Source organism: Diceros bicornis, chromosome 35 (assembly GCF_020826845.1).
Source record: "Diceros bicornis minor isolate mBicDic1 chromosome 35, mDicBic1.mat.cur, whole genome shotgun sequence".
NCBI lineage: Eukaryota > Metazoa > Chordata > Mammalia > Perissodactyla > Rhinocerotidae > Diceros > Diceros bicornis.
This window is the reverse complement of record NC_080774.1, coordinates 19,350,571-19,378,432: the sequence shown is the minus strand read 5'-3', so window position 1 is coordinate 19,378,432 and position 27,862 is coordinate 19,350,571. Positions and strand designations below refer to the sequence as shown.

The 27,862-nt window shown below is 38.2% G+C and overlaps 1 protein-coding gene across 1 annotated transcript in view; it reads left to right on the top strand.

Moving 5' to 3' along the window:
• The window catches only part of PIWIL3 (piwi like RNA-mediated gene silencing 3), a 38,794-nt gene that overhangs the window by 3,095 nt on the left and 7,837 nt on the right, over window positions 1–27,862 (top strand). The window contains exons 3-13 of the mRNA XM_058531659.1: window positions 4,930–5,058; window positions 5,667–5,881; window positions 6,735–6,853; window positions 7,460–7,540; window positions 8,171–8,368; window positions 16,668–16,779; window positions 21,685–21,811; window positions 22,026–22,143; window positions 22,537–22,651; window positions 23,127–23,314; window positions 23,757–23,829. Coding sequence (XP_058387642.1) covers window positions 4,930–5,058; window positions 5,667–5,881; window positions 6,735–6,853; window positions 7,460–7,540; window positions 8,171–8,368; window positions 16,668–16,779; window positions 21,685–21,811; window positions 22,026–22,143; window positions 22,537–22,651; window positions 23,127–23,314; window positions 23,757–23,829 — 1,475 coding nt within the window. The remainder of the gene's footprint in view (window positions 1–4,929; window positions 5,059–5,666; window positions 5,882–6,734; window positions 6,854–7,459; window positions 7,541–8,170; window positions 8,369–16,667; window positions 16,780–21,684; window positions 21,812–22,025; window positions 22,144–22,536; window positions 22,652–23,126; window positions 23,315–23,756; window positions 23,830–27,862) is intronic.

Genomic DNA, 27,862 nt, shown 5'->3' with positions numbered 1-27,862 from the left:
TTCAGCTAATGCAATGAAACCTTAGATCTGATTCTCCAAACAGCTTCTTTTTAATTCTTAAAATTTTGTTTATTGTGGTAAGAACAGTGAACATAAGATCTACCCTCAACATATTTTTAAGTGTTCAATACAGTATTATTAACTATAGGCAGAGTGTTGTACGGCAGCTTTCTAGAACTTACCCTGCATAACTGAAATTTTATACCTCTTGAGTAGCAACTCCCCATTTCCCCCTCCCCAACTCTCTGAAAATTGCTATTCTGCTCTCTGCATCTATGAGTTTGATTATTTTAGATATGTAAGTGGAATTATGCAATATTTGTCTTTCTGTGATTGGCTTATTTCACTTAGCCTAGTGTCATCATGGTTCATCCATGTTGTTGCGTATGGCAGGATTTTCTTCTTTTTTGAAGGCTGAATAATATTCCATTGTGTGCATATACCACATTAACTTTATCCATTCATCTGTCGATGGGCATTTAGGTTGTTTCCGTGGCTTGGCTATTTTGACTAGTGCTTCAGTGGACATGAGAGTGCTAATATCTCTTCGAGATCCTGATTTCAATTCTTTTGGATAAATACCCAGAAGTGGGATTGCATGGATCATGTGGTGGTTCTGTTTTTAATTTTTTGAGGAATCTCCATACTGTTTTCCATAGCAGCTGCACCATTTTGCATTCCCATCAGAGTATACAAGAGATCAAATTTCTCCAAATCTTTGTTAACACTCGTTGCCTTTTGTTTGCTTGGTTTTTGATAATAGCCATGCTTACAGACGTGAAGTGATATCTCATTGTGGGTTTGATTTGCACTTTTCTGATGATTGCATTTTCTGATGACTCTGACCTTGAACATCTTTTCATATACCTGTTGGCCATTTGTATGTCTTTGGAGAAATGTCTGTTCAGATCCTTTCCCCATTTTTTAAATTGAGTCATTAGTTTTTTTGCTATTGAGTTGTAGAAGTTCCTCACATATTTTAGAAATTAACCCCTTATCAGATACATAGTTTGCAAATATTTTCTTCCATTTCATATGTTGCCTTTTCACTCTGTTGATTGTTTCCCTTGCTGTGCAGAAGCTTTTCAGTTTAATGAGTTCCCATTTGTCTATTTTTGCTTACGTTGCCTGTGCTTTTGGTATCATATCCATGAAGTGATTCCCAAGACCAATGTCGTGAAGCTTTTTTCCTATGTTTACTTCTAGGAGTTTTACAGTTTTGGGTCTTATGTTTAAGTCTTTAATCCATTTTGAGTTGATTGTTGTGTGTAGTGTAAGATGAGAGTCCAATTTCATTCTTTTGCATGTGGATATTCAATTTTCCCATCACCATTTGTTGAAGATACATCCTTTCTCCATTGTGTATTCTTGGCACCATAGTTGAATGTGGGTTGATTATATGCATTTATTTCTGGACTCTGTATTTTGTTCCATTGCTGTCATTAGGCCAGTACCATACTGTTTTAATTACTATAGCTTTGTAATATATTTTGAAATCAGGGATTATGCCTCCAGCTTTGTTCTTTCTCATGATTGTTTTGGCTATTTGGGGTCTTTCATGGTTCTGTACAAATTTTAGAACTGTTTATTTCTATTTCTGTTACAAAAAAAAAAAAAGCCATTGAGATTTTGATAGAGATTGTATTGAATCTGTAGATTGCTTTGGGTAGTATGGACATTTTAACAATGTTAATTTTTCCAATCCATGAACATGGGATGTCTTTTCATTTGTGTCTTCTTTAATTTCTTTCTTTTTTTTTTTTTGAGGAAGATCAGCCCTGAGCTAACATCTGTTGCCAATCCTCCTCTTTTTTCTGAGGAAGACTGGCACTGGGCTAACATCTGTGCCCATCTTCCTCTACTTTATATGGGATGCCACCACAGTATGGCTCGATAAGTGGTGCATCAGTGTGCACCTGGAATCCAAACCTGCAAACCTGGGCCGCCTCAGTGGAGTGCCCGCAAACTTAACCACTATACCACCGAGCTGGGCCCATGTCTTGTTTAATTTATGTCTCAATGTTTTGTAGTTTTCACTGTACAAGTCATTCACTTCTTTAGTGAAGTTTATTCCTAGGTATTTTGTACTTTTTGATGCTACTGTAAATGGGATTGTTTTCCTAATTTCAGATAGTTCATTGTTAGTACATAGAAACAAAACTGATTTTTGTATGTTGATTTTTGTATTCTGCAACTTTACTGAATTCATTTATTACTTCTAACAGTTTTTCGTGGAGTCTTTAGGGTTTTCTATATATAAGATGATCTTGTTTGCAAACAAGGACAATTTTACTTCTTCCTTTCCATTTGGATGCCTTTTATTTCTTTTTCTTGCCTAATTCCTCTGGCTGGAACTTCCACTTCTATGATGAATAGAAGTAGTGAGAATGGGAATCCTTGCATTGTTCCTGATCTTAGACGAAAAGTGTTCAATTTTTCACTTCCAAATATGAATTTAGCTTTGGGCTTTTCATATATGGTCTTTATTATGTTGATGTAATTTTCCTTTATTTATCAAGTTTTTATCATGAAAGGGTGTTGAATTTTATCAAATGCCTTTTCTGCTTCTATTGAGATGGTTGTGATTTTCATCTTTCATTCTGTTAATGTTGGTATATCATGTCAATTGACTTTCATACGTTGAATCATCCTTGCATCCCAAGGACTAATCCTACTTCGTCATGGAATATGATCCTTTTAATGTGCTGTTGAATTCAGTTTGCTAGTATTTTGTTGAGAATTCTTGCATCTGTATTCATCAGGGATATCAGCCCATAGTTTTCTTTTCTTATAGTGTCTTTTTCTGGCTTTAGAATCAGGATAATGCTGACCTCATAGAATGAATTTGAGAGTATTCTCTCTGCTTCAATTCTTGGCAAGAGTTTGAGAAGGATTGGCATTCATTCTTTAAATAATAGAATTCACCAATGAATCCATCTGGTCCTGGGTTTTTCTTTGTTGGGAGGTTTTTGATTGCTGATTCAATATTCTTAATAGTTATAGGTCTATTAAGATTTCCTATTACTTCATAATTCATTCTTGGTAGGTTGTATGTTTCTAAGAATCTATCCATTTCTTCTAGGTTATCTTGTTTGTTAACATATAATTTTCTATAGTAGTCTCTTATGATCCCATTCTCTCTTCACTGAGGCAGTGGGGAGGAACTATGGTGAGTACCCACATGCTAGTTCAAACCACTGCCTTTATTTTCTGTATCCCTCAGGGGTCCAGCATATGCTGGGTCCATCATCACTCTGAGGCAGGCAAGATAGAAGCCAGTCCTTCAGGCAGCACCCAGAAAAGTTGGGACGTCGGATGTGGGGTCCAACTCTTTTCCTCGGCACAAAGAAGCTGTTTGCTGGATATTTCCTCCTGATCGTATAGTACTGTGCTGGGGTTGGGGATTATGGTGAGAAGGTGTCTCCAATTTTTCTACCGGTTTCTATGTGGCTGGTTTCACACTTGCCCAGGGAGCAGGAGCCTCTCAATGAATCTCTGGATTTCTCGCAAAGGGAATGATCCGTGTATTGCTGTTGGATTGGTGTGTTCACTGGGAGAAGGAGTGTCCAGGGCTTCCTGTTCCGCTATCTTGCCGATGCCACTCTCCTTCACCTTGCTTCTTACAGCAAAATAAATTGTGATGGGTCAAAGCTTGAAACACTAAAACAGTAAGAAATATAGATATTTTTATAACAAACTGAGACAAAATCCAGACTCCATAAAATGAAGTTATAAATTTAAATACACAAAATTAAAATACCTATTTTTTATCACCTGTATCACATCTCTGATGGTTGTGGTTAAATATTATATGTAAAATACATTGTATGCAGCAAGTGCTAAGGAATGATGGCTGCTGTTTTCTTTCACTGAAATTTGAATATTATTTTGATTGCTGGATGTGTCAGAAACTGAGAGTTTGATAAAATCATTTAAAAATTTTGTGTGTAAAATGAAATAGTTTTTCTATTATAGAAATTCATCTTCTTAATATTTTGTAAGATCATCATAAACTAGGAATAATAGCTTCCAGAAGTAACATCTTGAAGAAAGCCATTTTTTTTATAACCCAAGGCATGGACCGTACTGGCCCTTCAGGGGTACAGGGTTTACGGATAATGTGTGCATATTTCTTTCACAATGCACCACCACTCACTGAAAGACAGCTGGGCACTGCCATTCAAATAGTGACCTTGTAAAATAAATATTTAAATCTGTATGAATCTTAGAATGAAATGAAAATAGCATGAGACCCTTTCCCAGTCGCTGTTAGTAAAAACAATAGATCAGTGGTTCTGTATCAAAAGCTAGTTACACGACTTGCTGATGGGTTGTTCATTCAGCCAGCATTTTCTGATGCCCACGAGAGGGCAGTGCGGTGCCAGCTGATAAGCCTATAAGGATGTAGAGAGATCTCAAAGTTTCTGCTTTGCAGAATCTTGTACTCTGGAACACATATCTGATGAAACAGCAGTGATGCATGAAGTGCTATGGCAACCACTGATGGGCACTGGAGACTTGTTGGGAAAGGCTTCTTAATTTTATTTATTTTTTTTTCCCTGAAGCCCCAGTAGGTAGTTGTATGTCATAGCTGCACATCCTTCTAGTTGCTGTATGTGGGACGTGGCCTCAGCATGGCCAGAGAAGCAGTGCGTCAGTGCGCGCCCGGGATCCGAACCCGGGCCACCAGCAGCGGAGAGCCCGCGCTTAACCGCTAAACCATAGGGTGGCCCGGAAAGGCTTCTTAGGGACATTCCCCTGACCTGTTGACCCACTACTGAAATAATGTTGTTTGGACCCCTTAACATCATCTTTTCTACCTCAAACAACCTTGACCATTTTACTGAATAGGTGGGGTTTCATATTGTCCTTTCCATTTGCATTTCCCTTTTTATTGTATAAACTCATGGCTTTTATGTTTATCCACAGGGGAACTTCAGCTCTTGGCTGGATTGCGGGCGGCATCGCTGAGGGAGAAGAGGCCTTATGGTGGAGTTTTTCGAGATCTCGTAGTGAATACTCGGCAGAACCTGGACCATGTCAGAGAGTCGAAAACAGGTACGCTGGCTGTTAACAATCCAATTTGATGGAGTCGTTCCTTTTAAACTTTTGATAAGACAATGTTGGTGCTTAAGAGAGTCCTGTAAAGCTTCATGCCACCGTGTAAGTGGAGGTACCCTCTCACGTTTTTGAAATAACATTCACTTTTCCAGAAATGAAGACTTATTTTACAGTCCTTACTATTTAGAAGACTTATTTTAGTGATATATTCTTTATTTTTCTTTTTTTATAGCTGCTTAGATAGAATGATCCAGTTCTTTGTTTGCACTGAGATTTTTTTTTTTAAACTAAACACTATTACATACAGTGGCTTTTCCCCCCTTTTGGAAGCCTTATGCTCCAAAAGGTTTGTTTTATTTTGATATTTCTATTGCTGTTAAATATGTTAATCATGTATTAACTTTCTAAATGTATGCTGGTATAAGGATTCACCGAAATAATGATGTTAGGTATTCTGGACGACAGGTGTAGATAAATGTTTACGTCATGTTGTTAATCTCTTTGTTTGCCCTAACTTTGGCTCTCAATGTTGTGCAGTCCAAATTGTCTTGGGTCCAATCAGCCAGTTTTTTGTTTCATTATTGACATGTGGCTCCATTTTTCAGGCTCGAAAGGTATAGCTGTAAGGCTCTTCGCGAACCATTTCCGGGTGACGTCTCATCCCCAGTGCGTCACGTATCAGTACAACGTTGACTATATGCCAGACATAGAGGATGGGAATCTCCGTGCAGAGTTACTTAAGCAGCATGAATCACTACTTGGAAAGTGTTGTATATTTGATGGAAACTCTTTATTATTACCTCGTGTACTACGTAAACGGGTTAAGTAACGTTATTGACATTTTCCTAACATTGTTCTCTTTCTCTTGCATTTTGACTTTATTCTAGCTGAGCTCCTGTTGTTTCTGAACAACCGTTTGTAGAGATGTCCTAATCTCTTGCCAGTCGGACTTGTAACAAAACCCATGTGTCATGTTTGATTATCATGGATATTCTCTAATGACTCATTTCAGTGTTTAAACCAAATTTAATATAGGGTAAAATATATATTTTTACCTTTTTAACGGCACAATATGTCTCAAAAATGCTGATCATGAAGTTTTGAATAGTTTTATTTTATTTCTTATTCCCTCCAAAACTTCAGCAGAAAAAAAAACATTGGGGGCCTGCCCGGTGGCACAGCGGTTAAGTGCCTGCAATCTGCTTCAGCGGCCCGGGGTTCGTGGGTTCGGATCCTGGGCCTGCACCCACGCGCTGCTTGTCAGACCATGCTGTGGCGGTGTCCCATATAAAGTAGAGGAAGATGGGCACGGATGTTAGCCCAGGACCCGTCTTCCTCAGCAAAAAGAGAAGGATTGGCATCGGACGTTAGCTCAGGGCGAATCTTCCTCACAAAACAAAGCATTGGAAGAAGGACTCACTATTTTCTTTTATAAATTTCTATATTAACCAAGTCATTTACAGGAGCTTAAGTAAAAAATAGTTTAGATTTAAGCATCTAATTCTGACTCTTCATTTTTTTCTCGTACATCACGTTTTCTACCCACAAGTGTCTTGGTGGGAAGATGGCCCCTGCCATGTGGTGTGTCGACGGCCAAGTGACATGGATTTGCGATGCAATGCAGCTTAGCTTCCTTGGAAGAACCTCTAATCCTTTTTTGTTCTTCGTCTCAGAAAACAGAAGTGGTCAGCCTGTACAAAGGACAGCCTGTGAAGATTATCTTCGAGTTCTGCAGAGAACTCAAGCCCTCCTCACCAGATTGCCTGCGCTATTACAACATCCTCTTTAGAAAGTGTGTGCGATTGTGTTTCCTCGAGATTTAGTTGTGTTTTACTGAGGGTCAGTGGTGTTGAACAAAGCCATTTGCTTCTAGCACTTTGTGTTCTTGAGATGAAATGAAATGATGCTTGAGCCTCATCTGGGCACGTGCAAATTCAGTGGCCTTCCTCAATATTATTCTCCCTGCCCACCCCCACTTCCCATGTCCGGCTCCTGTCTAGAAGGAGTAACAGCCTTCAGCTGTGCACATCCATGCATATTTCCCTCTGGAGCAAACACACTCGTTTTCTATTCTATCCTCACTGTGATGAACAAATATTCAAAATTAAAATTTGAGACACAGTCTGGGAAACATGTTTTGGTTCACTTCTGGGAATGAAGGACATTCTGATGGCCTTTCCATGATATTTTGTTTTATGCAAAGGAGACAAAAACTGAGGTTAAAGGAACTTTAATATCCACCTCATAATGTAACTTACTTGCTATATCAGCACTTTATGTTCATTGTTAGTATAAACAAAGTCAGTGACAGATTTTTTTCCTCATGTATCTTGGTGTATGTTACCAAATGCTTAATATTCACCGCACTTTTAATGCAACCTATTCTTTCAATTTCTAGAATTTTGAAGTTGATGAATTTGAAACAAGTTGGTCGCAACTATTACAATAAAAGTGAGGCCACTCAGATCTTGAATCATAGGTTTGTATAAAGTGGAAAGTTCCAAATTCTGCAGACAAAAATATAGAAGCTTTTGAGAAAGTTACTGTCGTTTGAAGTCATATGGTTTACAAGTGATGGTCTTGTAAATGGTACCCAATGGCTATGAACAATTAAGTTTAAGTTTACTGTAAACTTAAAATGAAGTGAAAAGATTCACTCTAAAAATCCTAGCATCTTAAGCATAAACCTTAAGACATTCATTTGTTGTGTAAGCCACATAAGAAACCTAAGTATTCATCCTGAACTTGGGTAATTTCTCTCTGAAAATGCTTTCAATCATAGCAGTTGTATCTATATGTATCTATGCATATATATTACTTAGGAGTGTATATATATATATTATATTCTCACATACATAAGTATATATGATACTTTAAGCCTGTGGGTAATAATAAAAATGGGTTAACAGAGATGACATATTACTTATAACCAGCACATCTGGTAAATCTCTATTGGAAGGTCCTTCAAAACACCGGTTATTACTAAAAATAAGAAATTGAAACCAACTCCTAAACATTTATTTTAGACCCTGAGTTCAGGCCCATAACACTTGGCTTTATGATCAGAGCTTGGGCTTCAACACCCACATCTAACATATTCTGTTTACAGGTTGGAAATCTGGCCTGGTTATTTCACGTCCATTCTCGAGTATGAAAACAGTATTACCCTCTGTGCTGACGTGAACCATAAACTGCTCCGAATGGAAACTGCTTATGATTTAATAATGAGGATTTGTGACAGTAACAGAGGGGAAGATGCCAAAAAGCAAGTTTCTAAAGCATTAGTTGGATTAATTGTTCTCACCAAGTAAGTCTGCTTGTTAAAAACCCATCCAATCACTTTGAAAACTTTTTTTTCATAAGAGATGTTCCTATTTTTTCTAATTACTAAATGCTGAAGTTCAGAAGTAGAAATAGCATGAAAATGGCAAGAATCATTGGATACTTTTCTCATCTGGTTATACAGCAGGGGAGGGGACTATGTCAATTGTCGACTTTGCTGTTTTTGTAATTCCTACTGTTTCCCTTGCCCGGTCAGACATGGTGCTTGAAAATGTGTTGCCAAGCCCGATGTCGACGAGTGTACTGCCTATGTTTTCTTCTAGAAGTTTCATAGTTTCAGGTCTTACATTCAAGTCTTTAATCCATTTGGAGTTAATTTTTGTGTATGGTGTAAGGTAAGGGTCTACTTTCATTTTTTTGCATGTGGCTGTCCAGTTTTCCCAACACCATTTGTTGAAGAGACTTTCTTTTCTCCATTGTATGTTCTTGGCTCCTTTGTCAAAGATTAGCTGTCCATAGACGTGTGGGGTTATTTCTGGGCTTTCGATTCTATTCCATTGATCTGTGTGTCTGTTTTTGCGCCAGTACCATGCTGTTTTGGTTTCTATAGCTTTGTAGTATATTTTGAAATCAGGGAGTGTGATACCTCCAGCTTTGTTCTTTTTTCTCAGGATTCCTTTAGCTATTCGGGGTCTTTTGTTGTTCCATATAAATTTTAGGATTCTTTGTTCTATTTCTGTGAAAAATGTTGTTGGAACTTTGATAGGGATTGCATTGAATCTATAGATTGCTTTAGGAAGTATGGACATCTTAACTGTGTTAGTTCTTCCAATCCAAGAGCATGGAATATCTTTCCATTTCTTTGTGTCTTCAATTTCTTTCAGCAATGTTTTATAGTTTTCGGTGTACAGCTCTTTCACCTCTTTGGTTAAGTTTATTCCTAGGTATTTTATTCTTTTTGTTGCAATTGTAAATGGGATGGTATTCTTAATTTCTCTTTCTGCTACTTCGTTGTTAGTGTATAGAAATGCAACTGATTTTTGTATGTTGATTTTGTATCCTGCAACTTTACCATATTCGTTTATTACTTCTAAAAGTTTTCCGGTGGATTCTTTAGGGTTTTCTATATATAAAATCATGTCATCTGCAAATAGTGACAGTTTCACTTCTTCCTTTCCCATTTGGATCCCTTTTATTTCTTTCTCTTGCCTGATTGCTCCGGCTAGGACTTCCAGTACTATGTTAAATAGGAGTGGTGAGAGTGGGCATCCTTGTCTGGTTCCCGTTCTTAGAGGGATAGCTTTCAGTTTTTCACCATTGAGGATGATATTAGCTGTGGGTTTCTCAAATATGGTCTTTATTATGTTGAGGTACTTTGCTTCTATGCCCATTTTATTGAGAGTTTTTATCATAAATGGATGCTGTATTTTGTCAAATGCTTTCTCTGCATCTACTGAGATGATCATGTGATTTTTATTCTTCATTTTATTAATGTGGTGTATCACGTTGATTGATTTGCGAATGTTGAACCATCCCTGCATACCTGGAATAAATCCCACTCGATCATGGTGTATAATTTTAACGTATTGTTGTATGTGATTTGCTAGTATTTTGTTGAGGATTTTTGCGTCGATGTTCATCAGTGATATTGGCCTGTAATTTTATTTTTTTGTGTTATCCTTGTCTGGTTTTGGTATCAGGGTAATGTTGGCTTCGTAGAATGAATTAGGGAGCTTACCCCCCTCCTCAATTTTTTGGAAGAGTTTGAGAAGGATAGGTATTAAGTCTTCTTTGAATGTTTGGTAGAATTCACCAGGGAAGCCGTCTGGTCCTGGAGTTTTATTTTTGGGGAGGTTTGTGATTACTGTTTCGATATCCTTACTGGTGATTGGTCTATTCAAATTCTCTACTTCTTCTTGATCCAGTTTTGGAAGGTTGTATGATTCTAAGAATTTATCCATTTCTTCCAGATTGTCGAATTTGTTGGCATATAGCTTTTCATAGTATTCTCTTATAATCTTTTGTATTTGAGGTGTCTGTTGTAATTTCTCCTCTTTCATTTCTGATTTTACTTATTTGTGCCTTCTCTCTTTTTTTCTTGGTGAGTCTAGCTAAAGGTTTGTCAATTTTGTTTATCTTTTCAAAGAACCAGCTCTTGGTTTTATTAATTTTTTCTATTTTTTTTTGGTCTCTATTTCATTTATTTCTGCTCTGATTTTTATTATTTCCCTTCTTCTACTGATTTTGGGCTTTGTTTGTTCTTCTTTTTCCAGTTCCTTTAGGTGCATTGTGAGATTGTTTATTTGAGATTTTTCTTGTTTGTTGAGATAGGCCTGTATCGCTATAAACTTCCCTCTTAGAACCGCTTTTGCTGTATCCCATAAATTCTGGCATGTCGTATTTTCGTTTTCATTTGTCTCCAGGTATTTTTTTGATTTCTTCTTTGATTTCTTCGTTGACTCAGTCATTGTTCAGTAGCATTTTGTTTAATCTCCACGTATTTGTGGCTTTTCTGATTTTCTTCCTATAGTTGATTTCTAGTTTCATACCATTGTGGTCAGAAAAGAGGCTTGGTATTATTTCAATCTTCTTAAATTTGTGGAGACTTGTTTTGTGGCCTAATATGTGATCAATCCTGGAGAATGTTCCATGTGCATTTGAAAAGAACGTGTATTCTTTGGTTTTTGGATGGAATGTTCTGTATATATCTACTAGGTCCATCTGTTCTAGTGTATCATTTAAGGCCAATGTTTCCTTATTGATCTTCTGTTTGGATGATCTATCTGTTGGTGTAAGTGGAGTGTTAAAGTCCCCTACTATCATTGTGTTACTGTCTATTTCTGTTTTTATGTCTGTTAATAATTTATATATTTAGGTGCACCTACATTGGGTGCGTAGATATTTACAAGTGTTATATCCTCTTGTTGGATTGTTCCCTTGATCATTATGTAATGCCCTTCTTTGTCTCTTTTAACAGTTTTTGTTTTAAAGTCTATTTTGTCTGATATGAGTATTGCTACCCCAGCTTTCTTTTCATTGCCATTTGCATGGAGTATCTTTTTCCATCCCTTCAGTTTCAGTTTGTGAGTGTCTTTAGGTCTGAAGTGCGTCTCTTGTATGCAGCGTATATATGGGTCTTGTTTTTTTTATCCAATCAGCCACCCTATGCCTTTTAATTGGGGCATTTAGTCCATTGATGTTTAAAGTAGCTATTGATAAGTATGTACTTACTGCCATTTTTTAACTGTTTTTTTCTCAGTGTTTTAGTAGTCCTTCTCTGTTCCTTTCTTCTTCTATACAGAATTGATGGTGTCTTTAGTTTGACCTCTGTTTGAAAGCTCTACTCTTTAACACCCCTCCTCCCTCCTTTCATGTTTTTGATATCATATCTAAACTCTTTTTTGTGCATTTGTATCCATTACCCTCTTATCATGGAAATAGATAATTTTTCCTATTTGTGGTCTTCTCTTCTCCCCTTAAATCAGTCCCTTTAACATTTCTTGTAGCACTGGTTTCTTGGTGACAAACTCCTTTAATTTTTGCTTGTCTGGGAAATTTTTGATCTCTCTTTCCGTTTTGAATGATAACCTTGCTGGGTAGAGTATTCTTGGCTGTAAGTTTTTTCCTTTTAGCACTTTAAATGTATCATGCCATTCTCTTCTAGCTTGCAAGGTTTCTGCTGAGAAGTCAGCTGATAGCCTTATGGAGTTTCCTTTGTATGTAACTTGACATTCTCTTGCGGCTTTTAGGATTCTCTCTTTATCTTTAATTCTGGACATTTTGATTATGATGTGTCTTGGTGTGGGCCTCTTTGCATTTATCTTGTTTGGGGCTCTCTGTGCTTCCTGTACCTGGATGTCTGTTTCCTTCCTTAGGTTAGGGAAGTTTTCATCTATTATTTCTTGAAATAGATTCTCCGCCCCTTTGTCTCGCTCTTCTCCTTCTGGGATACCTATAACACGTATGTTAGTGCACTTGATGTTGTCCCAGAGGTCCCTTAGACTGTCCTCAGTCTTTTTAATTCTTTTCTCTTTTACCTGTTCACCTTGGGTAATTTCTTCTAGTCTTTAGTCCAGCTCACAGATCCGTTCTTCTGTATCCTCTACTCTGCTTTTGAGTCCCTCTAGTGAATTTTTCATTTCCAGTACTGTATTCTTCATTTCTGATTGGTTCTTTTTTATATCTTCCATTTCTTTGTTGACATTCTCACTGAGTTCATCTGTTCTTCTCCCCAGATCAGTGAGCATCCTTAACACTCTTTGTTTGAACTCTCTGTCGAGTAGGTTGCTCATTTCTGTTTCACTTAGTTCCTTTTCTGGGGTTTTTCCTGTTCCCTTACTTGGAATGTATTCCTTTGCCTCCTCATTTTGCCTCTTTCCCCGTGCTTTTGTCTATGTATTAGGTAGGTCAGCTACGTCTCCTGCTCTTGGATAGGTGACCTTGTGTAAGTGATGCCTTAGGGGGCCTGCAGTGTGCTTCCCTCAGTTCTCAATGTTCCAGCCCTGTGTGGGCTACGTGTGTCCTTCTGTTGTGGCCTGTTTGCTCGCCCTGTAAGCACCCAGGGAGGCCGAGTTATGCTCCTGGCCAGCTGTTGTAATGCTCAGCTGCTTGTAGTTGTTGTGGGCCCTTCAGTCTCTTTATCAGGTATGGGTAGCCCCAGCACAGTTGGCTGCAATACCACATTTGTGTTGCAGTATTTCTTTTAAGTGAGTAGGCCCCCAGCGTGACAGGTGGTTGGGCTCAGGGCCTTACAATTGCTATAAGCCTCCAGCCTTTAGGTCTCTTGTTGGCTCTCTGAGGATTGCAGCTGGGTGGGGCTGGCCTCAGGCACGGGAGCACCCAATTGTTTCAGGCTTTGGAAGGTGGGGCAAACCCCCTATGTGGGTCTTTGAGAAGCACAAGTCTTCTGCAGCTGACAAGCCCTACCACCCACAGGTCCACACACACAGTCAACACAGTCCTGCCCCGTGTGCGTGCTCTGACCTCCCGAGCGGACCCAATCTCTCCATGGCGGGAGCCCCACATACTCCACCACCCCCCCACACTCTCCACCTGCTCCTTGTTCACGCCCTACCCCACTGAAGTCAGCTCAGTTGCCAGGCTGCAGAAAATCCAGTCACCAATCTATCTAGGCCCACAAGTTGCCTGAGGGCTTGTTGTTGGGTGGGGCCAGTCTCTAGGGTGGGCTGCCTGCCCTGGCTGAGCTGGATTAAATTGGGGCAGACCCTGGGCTAGCAGGCCCCAGGGAGAACTCCAATGGTGTCTGTGTCAGCACGCCCACACCAGGCCACAACAATGGCCGCCGCCAATGTCCCAGTCCCTGGAGAGGTCTCACCCCTCACCGAGATGCACTGAGGGCCTATTAGGTGAGTCTCTTTTCACCAAAGCACTGTGCACCTTTCTTTCTGGTGATTTTAGGATGCTTTCTGAAACGGGTGAGTTTGCCTGTGGGCCCTTTAAGAGCCAGTTTTAATTTCTTTGTGAATCAGATTTTCTGGGGGTACTCCCCAATGCTTTAGTAGCAGGCAAAGTCAGATATTATGCCACTCACCTCAGTGGTGCTGGGTCCACAAAATGCCCACAGCAGGGGCCCTCCCGGGCTCAGGGCCCCGCGCCTCTAGGGAGGGCTGCAGACCTGTGGGCTGCTCCCGGCGGCCGTGAGGCTGGCGGCTTGTGAAGGCGGCATTTTTTCTCTCCAGAAGGGAGTCTCTGCCTCTTCCACCTCAGTTAGGATTGTCCGTTGTTGCAGGAGTTCCTCTTATCCAGTTTTCAGTTCTGTCTCAGGGATAATTTTTCCACGAGTAGTTGTAAATTGGCTGCATCTGCGGGAGGAGGTGAGTTAGAGTCTGCCTACGCCGCCATCTTGACCTCTCTCTGTTTTTGCAATTCCTAATGCTAACACTTTCATTTGAACCCTCACTTGCACATAATAGAGTATGTTCCTTCCAAATTTCTTCTTTCCTTTCTCTCTTTCTGTGTCTGTTTTAAAAATCAGTGCTTAATTATAATCCATTAGCAAATTTCCATTTGAAGGAAGTTTTTATTTTTAATTTCCCTCTACACCAGAAATCTTGTTGATAAGAGAACGGGTTTAAAGTTACTCAGCCAAAACAATCTTTTTTTTTAAACTATTTTATTGAGGTCATATTGGTTTATAACATTGTGTAGATTTCAGGTGTACATTATTATATATCAGTTTCTATATAGATTGCATCGTGTTCACCACTGATAGTCTAGATTTTATCAGTCACCATATGTATTTGCCCCTTTACCCCTTTTGCCCTCCCCATCCTCTTCCCCTCTGGTAACCACAAATCTGTTCTCTTTATCCGTGTGTTTGTTTGTCTATCACATATGAGTGAAATCATACAGAGTTTTGTCTTTCTCTGTCTGGCTTATTTTGCTTAGCAAAATACCCTCAAGTTCTGTCTGTATTGTCGCAAATGGCACGGTTTGTCTTTTTTTTATGGCTCAGTAGTATTCCATTGTATATATATATATATACACCACATCTTCCTTACCCATTCTTCCATTGATGGGCACTTGGGTTGTTTGCACATCTTGGCCATTGTGAACAATGCTGCGATGAACATAGAGGTGCATAAATCTCTTTGAATTGTTGATTTTGTGTTCTTTGGATAAATACTCAGTAGTGCGATAGCTGGATCATATGGTATTTCTATTTTTAATTTTTTGAGAAGTCTCCATACCGTTTTCCATAGTGGCTGCACCAGTTTGCAAAACAATCTTAAGAAAAGCAAAGTTGGAGAACTCACACTTCCCAATTTCAATACTTACTACAAAGCTGCAGGAATCAAGACAGTGTGGTACTGGCATAAAGGTAGACATATAGATCAATGGAATAGAATTGAGAATCCAGAAGTTAACCCTCATATTTGTAGTCAGTTGACTTTCAACAAGGATGTCAAGACAATTCAACTGGGGAAAGAATCGTCTTTTTAACAAATATTTCTGGGACAGCTGAATATCCACCTGCCCCTTCCTCACACAAGACACAAAGTTAGCTAAAATATAACTAAAAAATTAACTCAAATAGACCTAAATATAAGAGTTAAAAGTATAAAATTCTTAGAAGGAAACATAGGAGTAAATCTTCTTGACTTTGTTAGCAAAACCTTATTAGATAAGCCACCAAAAGGACACGTGATGACAAAAGAAAAATGTAGATAAATGGGACTTCACCAAATTAAAAACTTTTGTTTTTTAAGTACACGGTCAAAAAAGTGAAAAGACAACTGACATAATGGGGGAAAATATTTGCAAATCACATATCTAGTAAATAACTTGTATCTAGATATATAAAGAACATGTACAACTCAATTAAAAGAGACCCAACTTTAAAAAATGGGCAAAGGATCTGAATAGACATTTCTCCAAAGAAAATATGCCAATGGCCAATAATCACATGAAAAGATGCACAACATCTTCAGCCATCAGGGAAATGCAAGTTAAAACCATCATGAAATACCACTTGATACCCACTAGAATGGTTAAAATGAAAAAGGCAGATATTAACAAGCGTTAGCAAGGATGTGGAAAAATTGGGACCAACCGTCCTACACTACTGATGTGAATGTAAAATGGTATGGCCTCTTTGCAAAATAGTCTGGCATTTCCTCAATGTGCTAAATATAAAGTTACCCTGTGACCCAGCATTTCCCCTCTTAGTTATATACCTAAGAGATATGAAAACATATGTCCACCAATATTGGTACATGAATGTCTATAACATCGTTATTCATAATAGCTCAAAAGTGTAAACAACCCATATGTTCATCAACTGGTAAATGGATAAACAAAAATATAGTATATCTATACAATGGAATATCATTTAGCAATAAAAAGGAATTAAGTACCAAAACATGCTACAGCATGGATGAACCTTGAAAACATTGTGCTAAGTGAAAGAAGCCAGTCAGGAAAGACCTCATATTGTATGATTTAATTTATGTAAAGTGTGACAGGTAGGCAAATGTGTAGGGACAGAAAGTAAACTAGTGGTTGCCTAAGGGCTGGGGGAGTTGGGTGAAAATGGCGAGTGACGCTCATGGTTATGGTGTTTCTTTTTTGGGTGATGAAAATATTCTAGAATTGATTGTGTTGATGGTTGCACAACTCTGTGAATATACTAAAAACCATTGGATTGTACACTTAAGTGGGTGAATTGTATGTTATGTGAATTAAACTTGATGAAGCTGATAGATCCTGCAATTACTTGTAGGATTTAAAACTCCTTATTTCTTGCATAGTTACATGCAGCAAATAAATCAGGAATAATACCATATATTGCGATTATTCCACAGGCACAACAACAGAACCTACAGAGTGGATGCTATTAATTGGGAGGAGACTCCTAAAGCTACGTTTAAAAAATCAGATGGCAAGAGAATCACCTTTGTAGAATATTACAAGCAGGTATGAAATTTTATTTCTTTAAATATATTTAAATCTTAAAATTTTTTCATACTATGTAGTTAAATATTTCTCTTAAGACATATATATATATATATATATATATATATATTTATATTCTCCCTTGGGGTATTATAGCTTGCCTTATGTCTATTATCCATGTATTTAAGTGCCTTGTGTATAGCATAATGTCACATTATTAGGATGCTCCAATATGGCCCCTCCTGTCAGTCATAGAAGTGGCTATGGTAGTTTTAAACACGTAGATGGATTGTTAGGCAGAAAAAAAATATGGTAAGACTTCAGATATGAAAACTTTACTTACGTAGAAGTTGCAGCCCTATAGAACTTAATTCAAAAGGAAGAAAAAAATGGCCAATTACTACCTGAAATGTTGTCAGTTATATGCTAAATCTCATAATTCATGGATTCCTCAATCTTTAATTTGAGTGTTCACAAAGACATAAGTAAACTTAGCTTAGCCAACTAAGATACACCAGTTGATCAGGTAGGTTTTCTAGCTTTGGCAGATGATAGAAAGATAATTAAAGGAATTGCAGATATTTGTAGCAAATGGAAAGAACTTAAAAATGGGTGGTTTTTAAAAAACAGCTTGTGTTTTTATACGAAAACCCAAAACATAGCTACTTGGAACCATTGAGGGTACACAGCCCTCTGACATCCCTTCAAGGGGATGGTTCTATTCTGACATTAACCTCATTTGTGCTTCATACATAGTGCTTGTTCATTCAATCCAAAAGGCAGTTAGTGAGTTCCTGTTATATATCTTGGGTAAACATTGGTAAGACGATTGAGTTCTCTGCTCTCAAGGAATTTGTGTTCTCATGGGAGGCAGAGAGATGGCAAACAGGAGGAAAACTATTCTGATAGTTGTAAGGGATATGCAGATAATTAAAATTGAGGGTTATTATGGAGAGTCTCTGGTGGCTACTTAGACTGGGTAGTCATGGAATCTTCTCTGAGAAGCTGAAATGTGAATGTCAGAAAGGAGCAAGCTGTGTGCAGATCCGGGAGAAGAGAAGAGACAGTGCAAAGGCACCATTTTCAGGATGGGCACGATGTATCCAGATCCCAAACGAGGCTAGTGGTTCTCTAGAGAAGTCAACTGGATTTTATTGTCAAATGGTATTATGTAGATGAATGAAGTGATGTACTGTTTCATTTTAAAGATTATTTTGTCTGATGTACAGAGAATGGGCTGTATGGGGGTAAAAATGGAGGCAGGGAGACCAACGAGGAGGTTATTAAATCGGTTGAGGTAAATGATGACGGTGGCCTGGATTAGAGGGGGAGAAGTAGTTGAAAATGGGCAGGACTTATTGATGGCTTGGTTGTGGTGGGTGATGGAGAGAGGTACCTGCAGCATAACCCTTTGGCTTTATCTGAGGAAGTGTGTGGATGATGACGTCATTTACTGCAATGGTGCACTCTATGGGAGGGGCTGGTTGGGGGAATGTTTGGGGATGAGATCGGCTCTGATGGAGTTGCAAGCTGAAATATCAGTAAGTTCATAAATCAAAGACTTATTTCTGGCTTGAATAAAGACTAATGAGAGTCAAGCAACTCTCCAGGAAGCTCTCTTCCATGGGATGACTCAGTGATCCAGTCTGTTACCATTTCGTGGCTCTACTATCTCAACAAGTGGACTCCAAGGTTTAAGTTGAGTTGGAGGAAAAAAGTGGAAGAAACACAATGGCTCTTAGGGCCCTTGGATTGGAAGTGATAGGCTGGTGCACCACTTCCACTCGCACTTCTATTTGTCAAAATTCAGTCCTGCAGGCTGACCCTGGCTAAGTAAAAGCTAAGAAGAAGGCTCTCCTCTTTCGTGTAGAGCGAGGTAGAACCGATGTGGGGAGTTCACAGCATTTTCTCTGCCCAAAGGGGCAAATAAAGCATGCTGTTTTGGCATGTCAATGAATCTGGAGTTCCAGGGGGATAGGAAGCCTGGAGATTTAGTTCTGGGAGTCATTAGCAATTCTCTGGTCCTTGGATTTTGATCTGCAGTCACCTGGGCGGAGTATGCAGATAAACAAGAGAATAAAGTATTTCAAAAAAGAGGAAGGATATGCATCTCCATAGAATAATGAGGTTAAATAAGACTGTATACATATGTCCAAGCTCACCAAGTTATATGCATTAATTATGTGCAGATTTTTGCATACCAATTGTACCCCAATGAGGCTGGAGGAAAAAAGATATACCGTGAAGAGAGTGTTGGGTTTGATAGCATGGAGTTCATCGCCAAGAACAAATTGTGTAATGGTGGGAATCAAAGTCCAAGTGGAAGGCACTGAATAAAAAAATGTAGCAATATTTGCTACAAAAGAAGAGAGGAGAAATGGTATAGTAGATGGAAGATGGTTTTTTAAAATTAGACAATAATATGTTTTTATCTCAATGGAAATCATCCAGTAGAGAGCGAGAAGCTGATAATATAGAATGTAAGAGAGACAAGAGCTGATAATAGGAACAAAATCCCTGAAGGTGAGAAAAGGTTAGAATCCAGAGCTCAGGTAGAGGGACTGACTTTTCTCTGGAGCAGGACATACCCTCCACAGAAATCAGGGCAAGCAGAGCCTATGTATACAAGGAGGAAAGCAAATGGTGGGCAGAATGTTAGTGGATTCCTGTCTGAATCTTCATATCTCTCATTGAAGTAGGAAGCAAGACCGTTGGCTGTGTTGGTTGGGGCTGTGTGTTTGAGAAGAGATGAGAAAGTATGAGATGTTGGTTTTTGAATGGGTAAGGAACATAGCTAGGGAATTTGAATAGAGTGCCCTTTTAGATTGTGGCAAAGACTAACTGTAGAAGCAATCAGCAGGGTTCAGTTGTTGGTTATGTGCACAGAACAGACAGCTGGGTTTTACCACGGTTAGAGCTTGCCAACATAGTATGATGAAGGCATAACATAGTGAAGGAGTCAATGGCATTTATGAGGGAGTGATCGTGAGGCTGTGGAATGTAAGATGGGGAAGTGACGGTGATGAGGATATGAGGGAGATAAAGACCTCCTTCCTCCTAAATTACATGTGCCGATTCCTCTGCCTAGGCTGATATTTGCTTGTTCGTCCTACAAATTTCATCTCAAAGGTCATTGATTAAGAAGAGCCATTCTGGATATCCCAACAACAGCCCCCCCCCCCACAACACACACCATCCTGTAACCTCAGGCCTCTGTGAGGTCACCCTATTCTGTTATGCATTTGTATTTCATAACATTTATCCCAAGTTGTAATTATATATTTGGGTGATAATTTTGTTAATCTCTCCCCTCCCAATAGACTGTGAGTTTCATGGGGACAGGACAGTGTTGGTTTTGCTCTTTGTAATATCTCTTGTGTCTTATATCCCAACTGGCACATATAGGTTGTAATAGTTAATTCATGCCTGTCATCAGAGTGGTGGGTTTAGGAATAATTTGAGAGAGAATTTGATGCGTTAAGGCAAGCTACCTTTTTGGCATATGTTGGTAGTTTGGGATGTAAATGAAATATAAGGAAATGTTCTCAGCAGATTTACTTGAGTAAAACAGATGGGCTGAAATATTTGAAATGACTAGGGTAGTCTCGGGATGCCGTGGTGGGAACTCAGTCTAATAAGAGATGACAATTTAGTTTTAGTGTTGTCATGAGATCTGGAAAAAATCACTGAATTCATAGATGAGCCATTGGAAGGGAATTACAATGGCTTTCAAAAGAAGTTTAATAATAATGCAAATAGGAACAACAGAACTGATTTTTAGATGCAGAAGTAGGTGTTACAAAAGATCCTTCTAGGATATTTCATAAAAGCTATAAGAGATAGGAAGTGTGATTTCTAAACTTCTCTACGGAAAGATTAACACCTCCAAAGCTTTGATAAATTGGGTGGTAGGAGTGGTTGATGAGGCCTCATATGATGCCACGATTCTACATGCATGTATATCCAGGGGAATGGGGGTGAATCCCAGCTGCCTTTCAAATAGCTACAGACCACTTGAAGGAAAAAAAATGTGTCATCTGCAATAACTTCATGGGAATTGAAAGGAGTAGCCCAGCCCAAGAAGAAAAGAGCTGTGAACACTGGATTTGAAGTCTTCTTGTCTAAGGTTGGAACTCCTTTGAGGTTCCCAAGATGTTTAAAAGACAGTTGATACCAGGATTCATGTGGCTAAACTATTGGCGAGGACCTTGCTAATAAGCAGCATAGGAGGATCTATGAAGGAACCAGTTTGTGGTGGAGGGTAAAGGCACTTTGTTGTACAAGAATTACAGCATAGGGGTTGGAACTTCTGCATATGATGTCTTTGAAAAATGCCTTTTTCCACTGGAAGCAGGGGCTAAGAGCTTAGGGAAAACAGCAGGAGGAGGATGAGAATAGATCTGAAATTGCAGCTTTAGAAAGTGGCTAGGTCTTATTGTCCCCCATTAGTCTGGGAATCCAGTGACTCCAATTTAACATTTGTGGGAGTCCTTCTTTCCTTGGCCATGTATGTTTATAGGCAAAAAGATGTGGGGGCAGCCCCAGTGGCCTAGTGGTGAAGTTTGGCGTGCTCTGCTTTGGTGGCCCAGGTTCAGTTCCTGGACCCGGACCTACATCACTCATCAGTGGCCATGCTGTGGCCGTGACCCACATACAAAATAGAGGAAGATTGGCAACAGATGTTAGCTTAGGGCAAATCTCCCTCAGCTGGGGGAGGGGTGGGTGGGATGTGGTCCCTGGGACATCTAAATTAAGAGAATATTAAGAGTATTTTAATGTGCTTTTAAGCTTGGGGAAGCAATATTGCCAGCACACCCCTGGGCCTCCATTTATGATCCAAAAATGCACATTTGTGCCTCCTTATGCGTTGTTACTAAGGTTTTGCTGGTAATCATGCCAATGTTCCTTCTTGCTTCTGTTGAGCAGCAATATGACACACAGGTCACTGACCTAACTCAGCCACTTTTGATCAGCAAGGGAAAATGGAAAAAGAGCCAACAGGACACACCCCATGAACCTGTGCTGCTGGTTCCTGAGCTCTGCAGCCTGACAGGTAGGGTGGATTTATGCCATCTTCACAGAAGACAACGCCTCTTTAACATCACAGATGTTATGATGTGGAAGTGCGGGATTTTCACAACACTCCATATGACCCAGAGCCGCGTCCTCTCTGTGCGTTATTCCTCTTCCAGATACAGCAGTTAAGTCTTTTCTAGTAGAAGGCTATTCTTGCTTGTTCAGCTATGTCTTTTGGATTTCTGTTCAAGGTCTAACAGATGCAATGCGTCAAGACTACAGGGTGATGAGAGACTTGGCTGTTCACATGAGGTTGGATCCAGAAAAAAGGCAGCACGAATTGCAAAAATTCATGAATACTGTACAAAAGTAAGTGCTACTTTTCTGGCTCTGTGTATGTGAACTGAATTTGAGACCTGTGCAGATAGATCCATCCCTTGGCATCTCAGATTCTTCAATTAAAAAATGACAGTTGGGAAGAAAATGAGATTTGGGGGGACAATTCTATTTTTTCTGTCATTGCAGTGGTAGGGGAGGCCTAGAGGGAGAAGAATGAAATGGAAAGACTCTAGTGCCCACACAAATGTGAGAGCAAAGACAAGGTTATTTCAGAGTTTTAGGGAGTTTGTCTGTAGCATCCTAACTGAGGACAAGCAATAAGGAAACTTACATGAGAGGAAACTTGCCCTGTGTTTTGCAAATGAATAGTTGTTTTCACTTATTTTCTTTGGTTTGATCACATGGAAATATTTTAACTTTTAGAGATAAGTCTGCACAAAAGGAGCTTCAACTCTGGGATTTGACATTTGATACCAACTTTTTGTCCTTCTCAGGAAGACTTTTGAAAGAAGTCAGAATTTTCCAAGGAAGAAGAATGGTAAGACAGTTTCAAAACTGTCAGGTCCTAGTGGGGTCAAATGCATAATAACACAAAGGGGAACTAACTTAGTCATGTCAATAACTGTAGCTACTCTCTCTTCTCAGTGTCCTTGTTCTTTATATGGGAGAACAAGCAAATATTCAAAAAGAATGCATGGAAAGTTCTTGGCATACAGTAAATTCTGTCCCATATCTTTGTCTATTAGTATTGTGGACATTTTCTCATGGCAAAATGATCTTCCAAATGTACCCTTAAGGGTCAAATACCTAAAATCAAAATGATCCAGAGTAACCCATGATAGAATTCCAGTGTTACTAACCTATATCTTCAGGAAAAATATCTAGTTCAGTCATGATTAAAGTTTAAAATTGTAATATTTCAACAGGAAATAGCACAGATTTACATTGGAAAGGATCTTAGGTGATTTTTTTTTTAATGAGGTTTTATACCATGTCTTGGAATTCTTTTCCAGTTTAACTCCCATCCACTATTTGCAGAATGGTCAAAAGAAACAAGAAAGGGACCCTTACTTAAGGTGAAGTCACTAGATCATTGGCTAATACTTTATACTAAGAGAAATTACGGAGCAGCCTCTTCATTAATGCAGTGTCTACGGAAAGTCACACCCACCATGGGCATAGCGATGAGAGATGCAAAAATGTAAGTAGAGCAGAAATTACTTCCGATTTAAAATCAGTTGTTAGCGATCTGAAAGTGGAATAACTGAAAATATTAAATTGTAGAAATCAGTCACTTTATCAAAACTCTGAAAGTTTGTAAACAAAAAAAGAAGTCTAATCTCCAGTCAATAGATATTAAAATCGACTTTTGTGATATATGGTTTGTGGCTATTAGGATACGTGTTGAGGAAGACATGTGAATTGGCAACTTGATATGAGTGGATGGGGGGGTATTAAGAACTAGTTCCAAGACGTTTTTCCAAAATATGAACTTTTTTTGTTTTAAAAACAAAATTGCAACTGAAATGCCCATCTTGGCATTTTATCTTGACTTGTTTTATATCAGGTTTCATAGACTGTATAAAATGTTATGTTTCACTGTACATTACCTTTTGAATATAGATGATATGCTTATTTTCTAGGCTTGAAGTAAATGATACAGTCAAATCCTATATAAATGTCTTAGAAAAACACGCTTCCTCAAAAACACAGATGGTAAGTCTATTTGATATGTGCACAATCTTTAGTGATTGTTCTAAAACTGCATTTGTGTGTATCTTAGAATTTGGAATGTTGCCACTGGTCTCCTAAACTAGCCAACAAATACAAATTTACCCCTATCATGGAGCTGAATACAGACTTTTGGGTTTTAGGTACTACTTAATATCACCTTGTTATGCTAATTCTTTCAGGCTTGAGGACTTGGAATTATTTTTTTTTTAAAGTCTCATAAACTGAAACACCATACAAATGTAAAGTAATACGGATTATGGTAATCATCGCATTCATCATTTCTCTCAGAGTTGTAACCTGCAAAATCTCTGATCTGTCTCTTTCAGCACATGTTCTTCCCTTCGCTCGGTATTTTTCTTAGGATTTTTCCTTTCATTTCTCCCATCTAATGTCTTAGACTAAATTGTCGTTATGTTGTATCTGAATTACTAAAGCGACTTACTTTTTCTTCTTTCTTTGGATTCTTTCTCCTAATTCATCTTGCATTCTTCCCTTCTTCCTCCGGGATGATCTTTAAAAGGATCTTTGTTTCTTGATCATGAAACCAGGATGTTTCTCCTATTGTCTTTTACATAAAGGCTAGACTTTTCTTGCTTTTTAGTTTCCACTAAGGAGCCTTTTAGGCTGCTCTGAAGGATACTTTGTATGAGCCATACTCCATCTCAAATGAAACATCTTACTTTTGAAAGCCTATTGTACTTAAATTTTGTGTCTTGCTTCCTGTTACTTTATTGAGTACTATGTTTCATTCTTCTCCGGTGTTGCGGCCTTAAATGCTCAGCTAGATCAGGGAAGTATCCATTGGGAATCAGCAAAGCATCACGTTATAGTATGTTAGAATCCGAGTTGAAGGAGCCTTGGTAATTGTTTGAATCCCAACTCATTCTCATAAAAGGAATCTCTTTGCTCATTTAGCATCTGCCTGAAAAGCTAAAGATTGCCTTTTTAATTGTGGGAATTTCTTGAAAAAAAGAAGACCTTTATCTCTTGGGTGGGAACTTGTCTCCCTTTTACTCATTTATCCTAGTTTTGCTTTTTGGAACAATATCTTCTTTTACCCTTAAATATTTTGTCAGATGGTGGTGGTGTTATGTCACATGGTGGAGGGAGCATGCCTACAATCTTCTTATGCACCCCAAACAACTGGGAATGACCAATAAAATAGGGACTGAAAATTATGTGCAAAATTGTCTTTAAGTACAAATGGAAATCTCCACAGATTTTCACAGAGGGGGATTCATGTATGTAAGTAGGGGTGAAGCAATGTGGCTCACAAATTTCAAAGGCTGTGTGGCATTGGTGGGAGACCAGAACCAGGCTGTATAAGATAATCCATTGAATGTGATAAGAAGACATCAAGCCACATTTATATGATATCTAAAATAAAATGTTAACTTCACTAATATGTAATCCAAACTGATGGTAACACTACCAGTAATTCATAAGTACTCATATAGTTTGGGAATATATTTTCCTTATGGTGTATGCAGACAACAGCTTGTAGATGACTATTTTAAACACGTCATGATGAGATAGCACAAGTGTTTGAATAATAAAGAATTAAAATCCTATAAATGTATGAGTTAGAGGAGTAAGGCAGAAGTAGAAGAAATAAAAATATATTCAAGCTATAGGTTTTGTTTTGTCTTTTTTTTTTTTTTACAGAAAGGAAAACAAATCTAGTATTGTGTTAATAGTTTAAGGCTAAAAAGAATAAAAAATGAAATACAGTCATCTCACAAATAATATTAATTCCTGAAAATCAGACATTTGCAGTAAAAATGCCAACTGGGAACGTGGTCCCCATTATTTTAAATAGAGAATCTCAGTTTTTCTTTTTTAAATAATGATTACACATCAATCCAATCCAAAACTTCCAATTTATGTTTTCCTGAATATTTAAAACTTTTATTTCTTTTAACTTTATATTTTAATATAATTTCAGACTTATAGGAAGAGTTGCAAAGATAGTATAAATCTATCTATAACCATCATCAAGATTTCCCAAATATTAAATTTTACTACATTCATATAATCATTCTCTTTCTTCTTTCCATCTATCTAGCTACGTATCTATATATATCTATCTGCATAATTATTCTTTCCCTCTCCTTATATATGTGTGTCCATATGTACATATATATGTGTGCCATTATTCACAATAGTTATAGTGTGTGTATTTTCCTGAGCCATTTATCTAATCTATACACCTAATTCAAATTCTACCAATCATCTCCTTTATAACAAAATAAACTATTTGTCTGCTCAATCTAGGGTCACCTAAGGCATCTAATAGACACTTTTTTAAGTCTTTTAATCTGGAAAATTTCTTCAGTCTTTCTTTGTGTTTTATGACCTTGACATTTTGGAAGTGCTCTGGCCAATTATTTCATAGAACAATCCTCACTATGGGTTTGCCCGTTCCCTCATGGTTAGATTCAGGTCACACATTCTTGCAGAATACCACAAAAGTAATGCCATGTTCTCAGTCCATCATATCCGGAAGCACATGATGTTGATTTAACTGGTGATTTTAGGTTTGATCATTTGATTAAGGCGAGGTCTGGTAGGTTTCACCATTTTAAAGTTACTGTTTTTTCCCCTTTGTAATTGATAAATTTATAGTGGGAAGACACTTTGAGACATGCAATTTTCCTGTTTCTCATTGAAGTTTCACTCATTGAAGTTTCACTCACTAATTTTAGCATCCATTGATGATTCTAGCCTGAAATAGTTATTATTATGGTGCTCACTAAGTGGTGATTTTTATGCTTTCAACATTGCTTCTATGTTTATTAGTTGGTATTCTATTGTAAGGAAGACATTTTAATTCTTCTCTATTTATGTACTTATGTAAACATGGACTCATGGATTCTTATTTAATGGATTATTATCTTTTACTGTCATTTGATGCTCACTTTGTCTCCTTCACACTCATTGTCCTGCAAATACAACTACTACCCTAACTTCTATCACCATAGTTTAGTGTTGCCTGTTTTTGAACTTTACCTAAAAAGAGTCATACATTACATAGTCTTTTGCATCTGTTTTCTTTTGCTCAACCTTCAGGTTCATCTTTGTTGAGTATAGCTGTAGTTTATTTGTTCTCTTGTTCTATATAGTGTCCCATTGTTTTTAACTTAATTCACTCTATTGATGAACATTTGGGATGTTTCTAGTTTTGCTATTACTTATAGTACTGTATGGATACTTTTGTACGTGTCTTTTGTGCACATATATATGTATTTCTGTTGGGGATTTACCTGGGAGTGGAATGTTCCATGTCATTAGATGCTACTAATAAGTTTCCCAAAATAGTTGTTCCAATGTACACATCCTCCATCAGCCTGAGCTTTCCTGTAGCTTCCTGTCTTCCTTAACACTTAGTGTTATAAATCTAATCTCATTAGTTTTGAGTGCTAGACACTCAATTTAACTCAAGTACCCTTTCCTTGGCAGAATCTGATCTTCAGTTTCTGTCTTTCTCCCTCTCTGAGGCTGTCAGTCTTTTCATAGCCTCCTAGCTTTTCAGCCGTGTCTACCAAGATGGGCGGACCGTGGGAGAATGCAGCCTCAATTGCTGGGATCATTTCTCAGGGTCCCTACTTCTCTCCTGTCTCAACCCTATAATTCTTTATTGCCTTGTTAAACTGGCTGAGCCTTAAACAGGCATGCCCCCATATTTTCATCAGCCCGAATAGCTCTTCTCAGGAGGAGACAGGCCCGTGCTATTCTGGAAGCTGACATTTTAGGAGGCAATGGTAGCTGACCACTGTCAGGAAACTCAGAGATCAGCAGATAAAAAAAATTAGAATCTAGAAGATTTTAAACTCGTATTTAAAAGCTTGACCTGCTAAACTACTAATACATACATATATATATATGTATATATGTATGTATATATATATGTATGTGTATATATATATGTATGTGTATATATATGTATGCGTATATATATGTATGTGTATATATATATGTATGTATGTGTATATATATGTATGTATGTATATGTGTA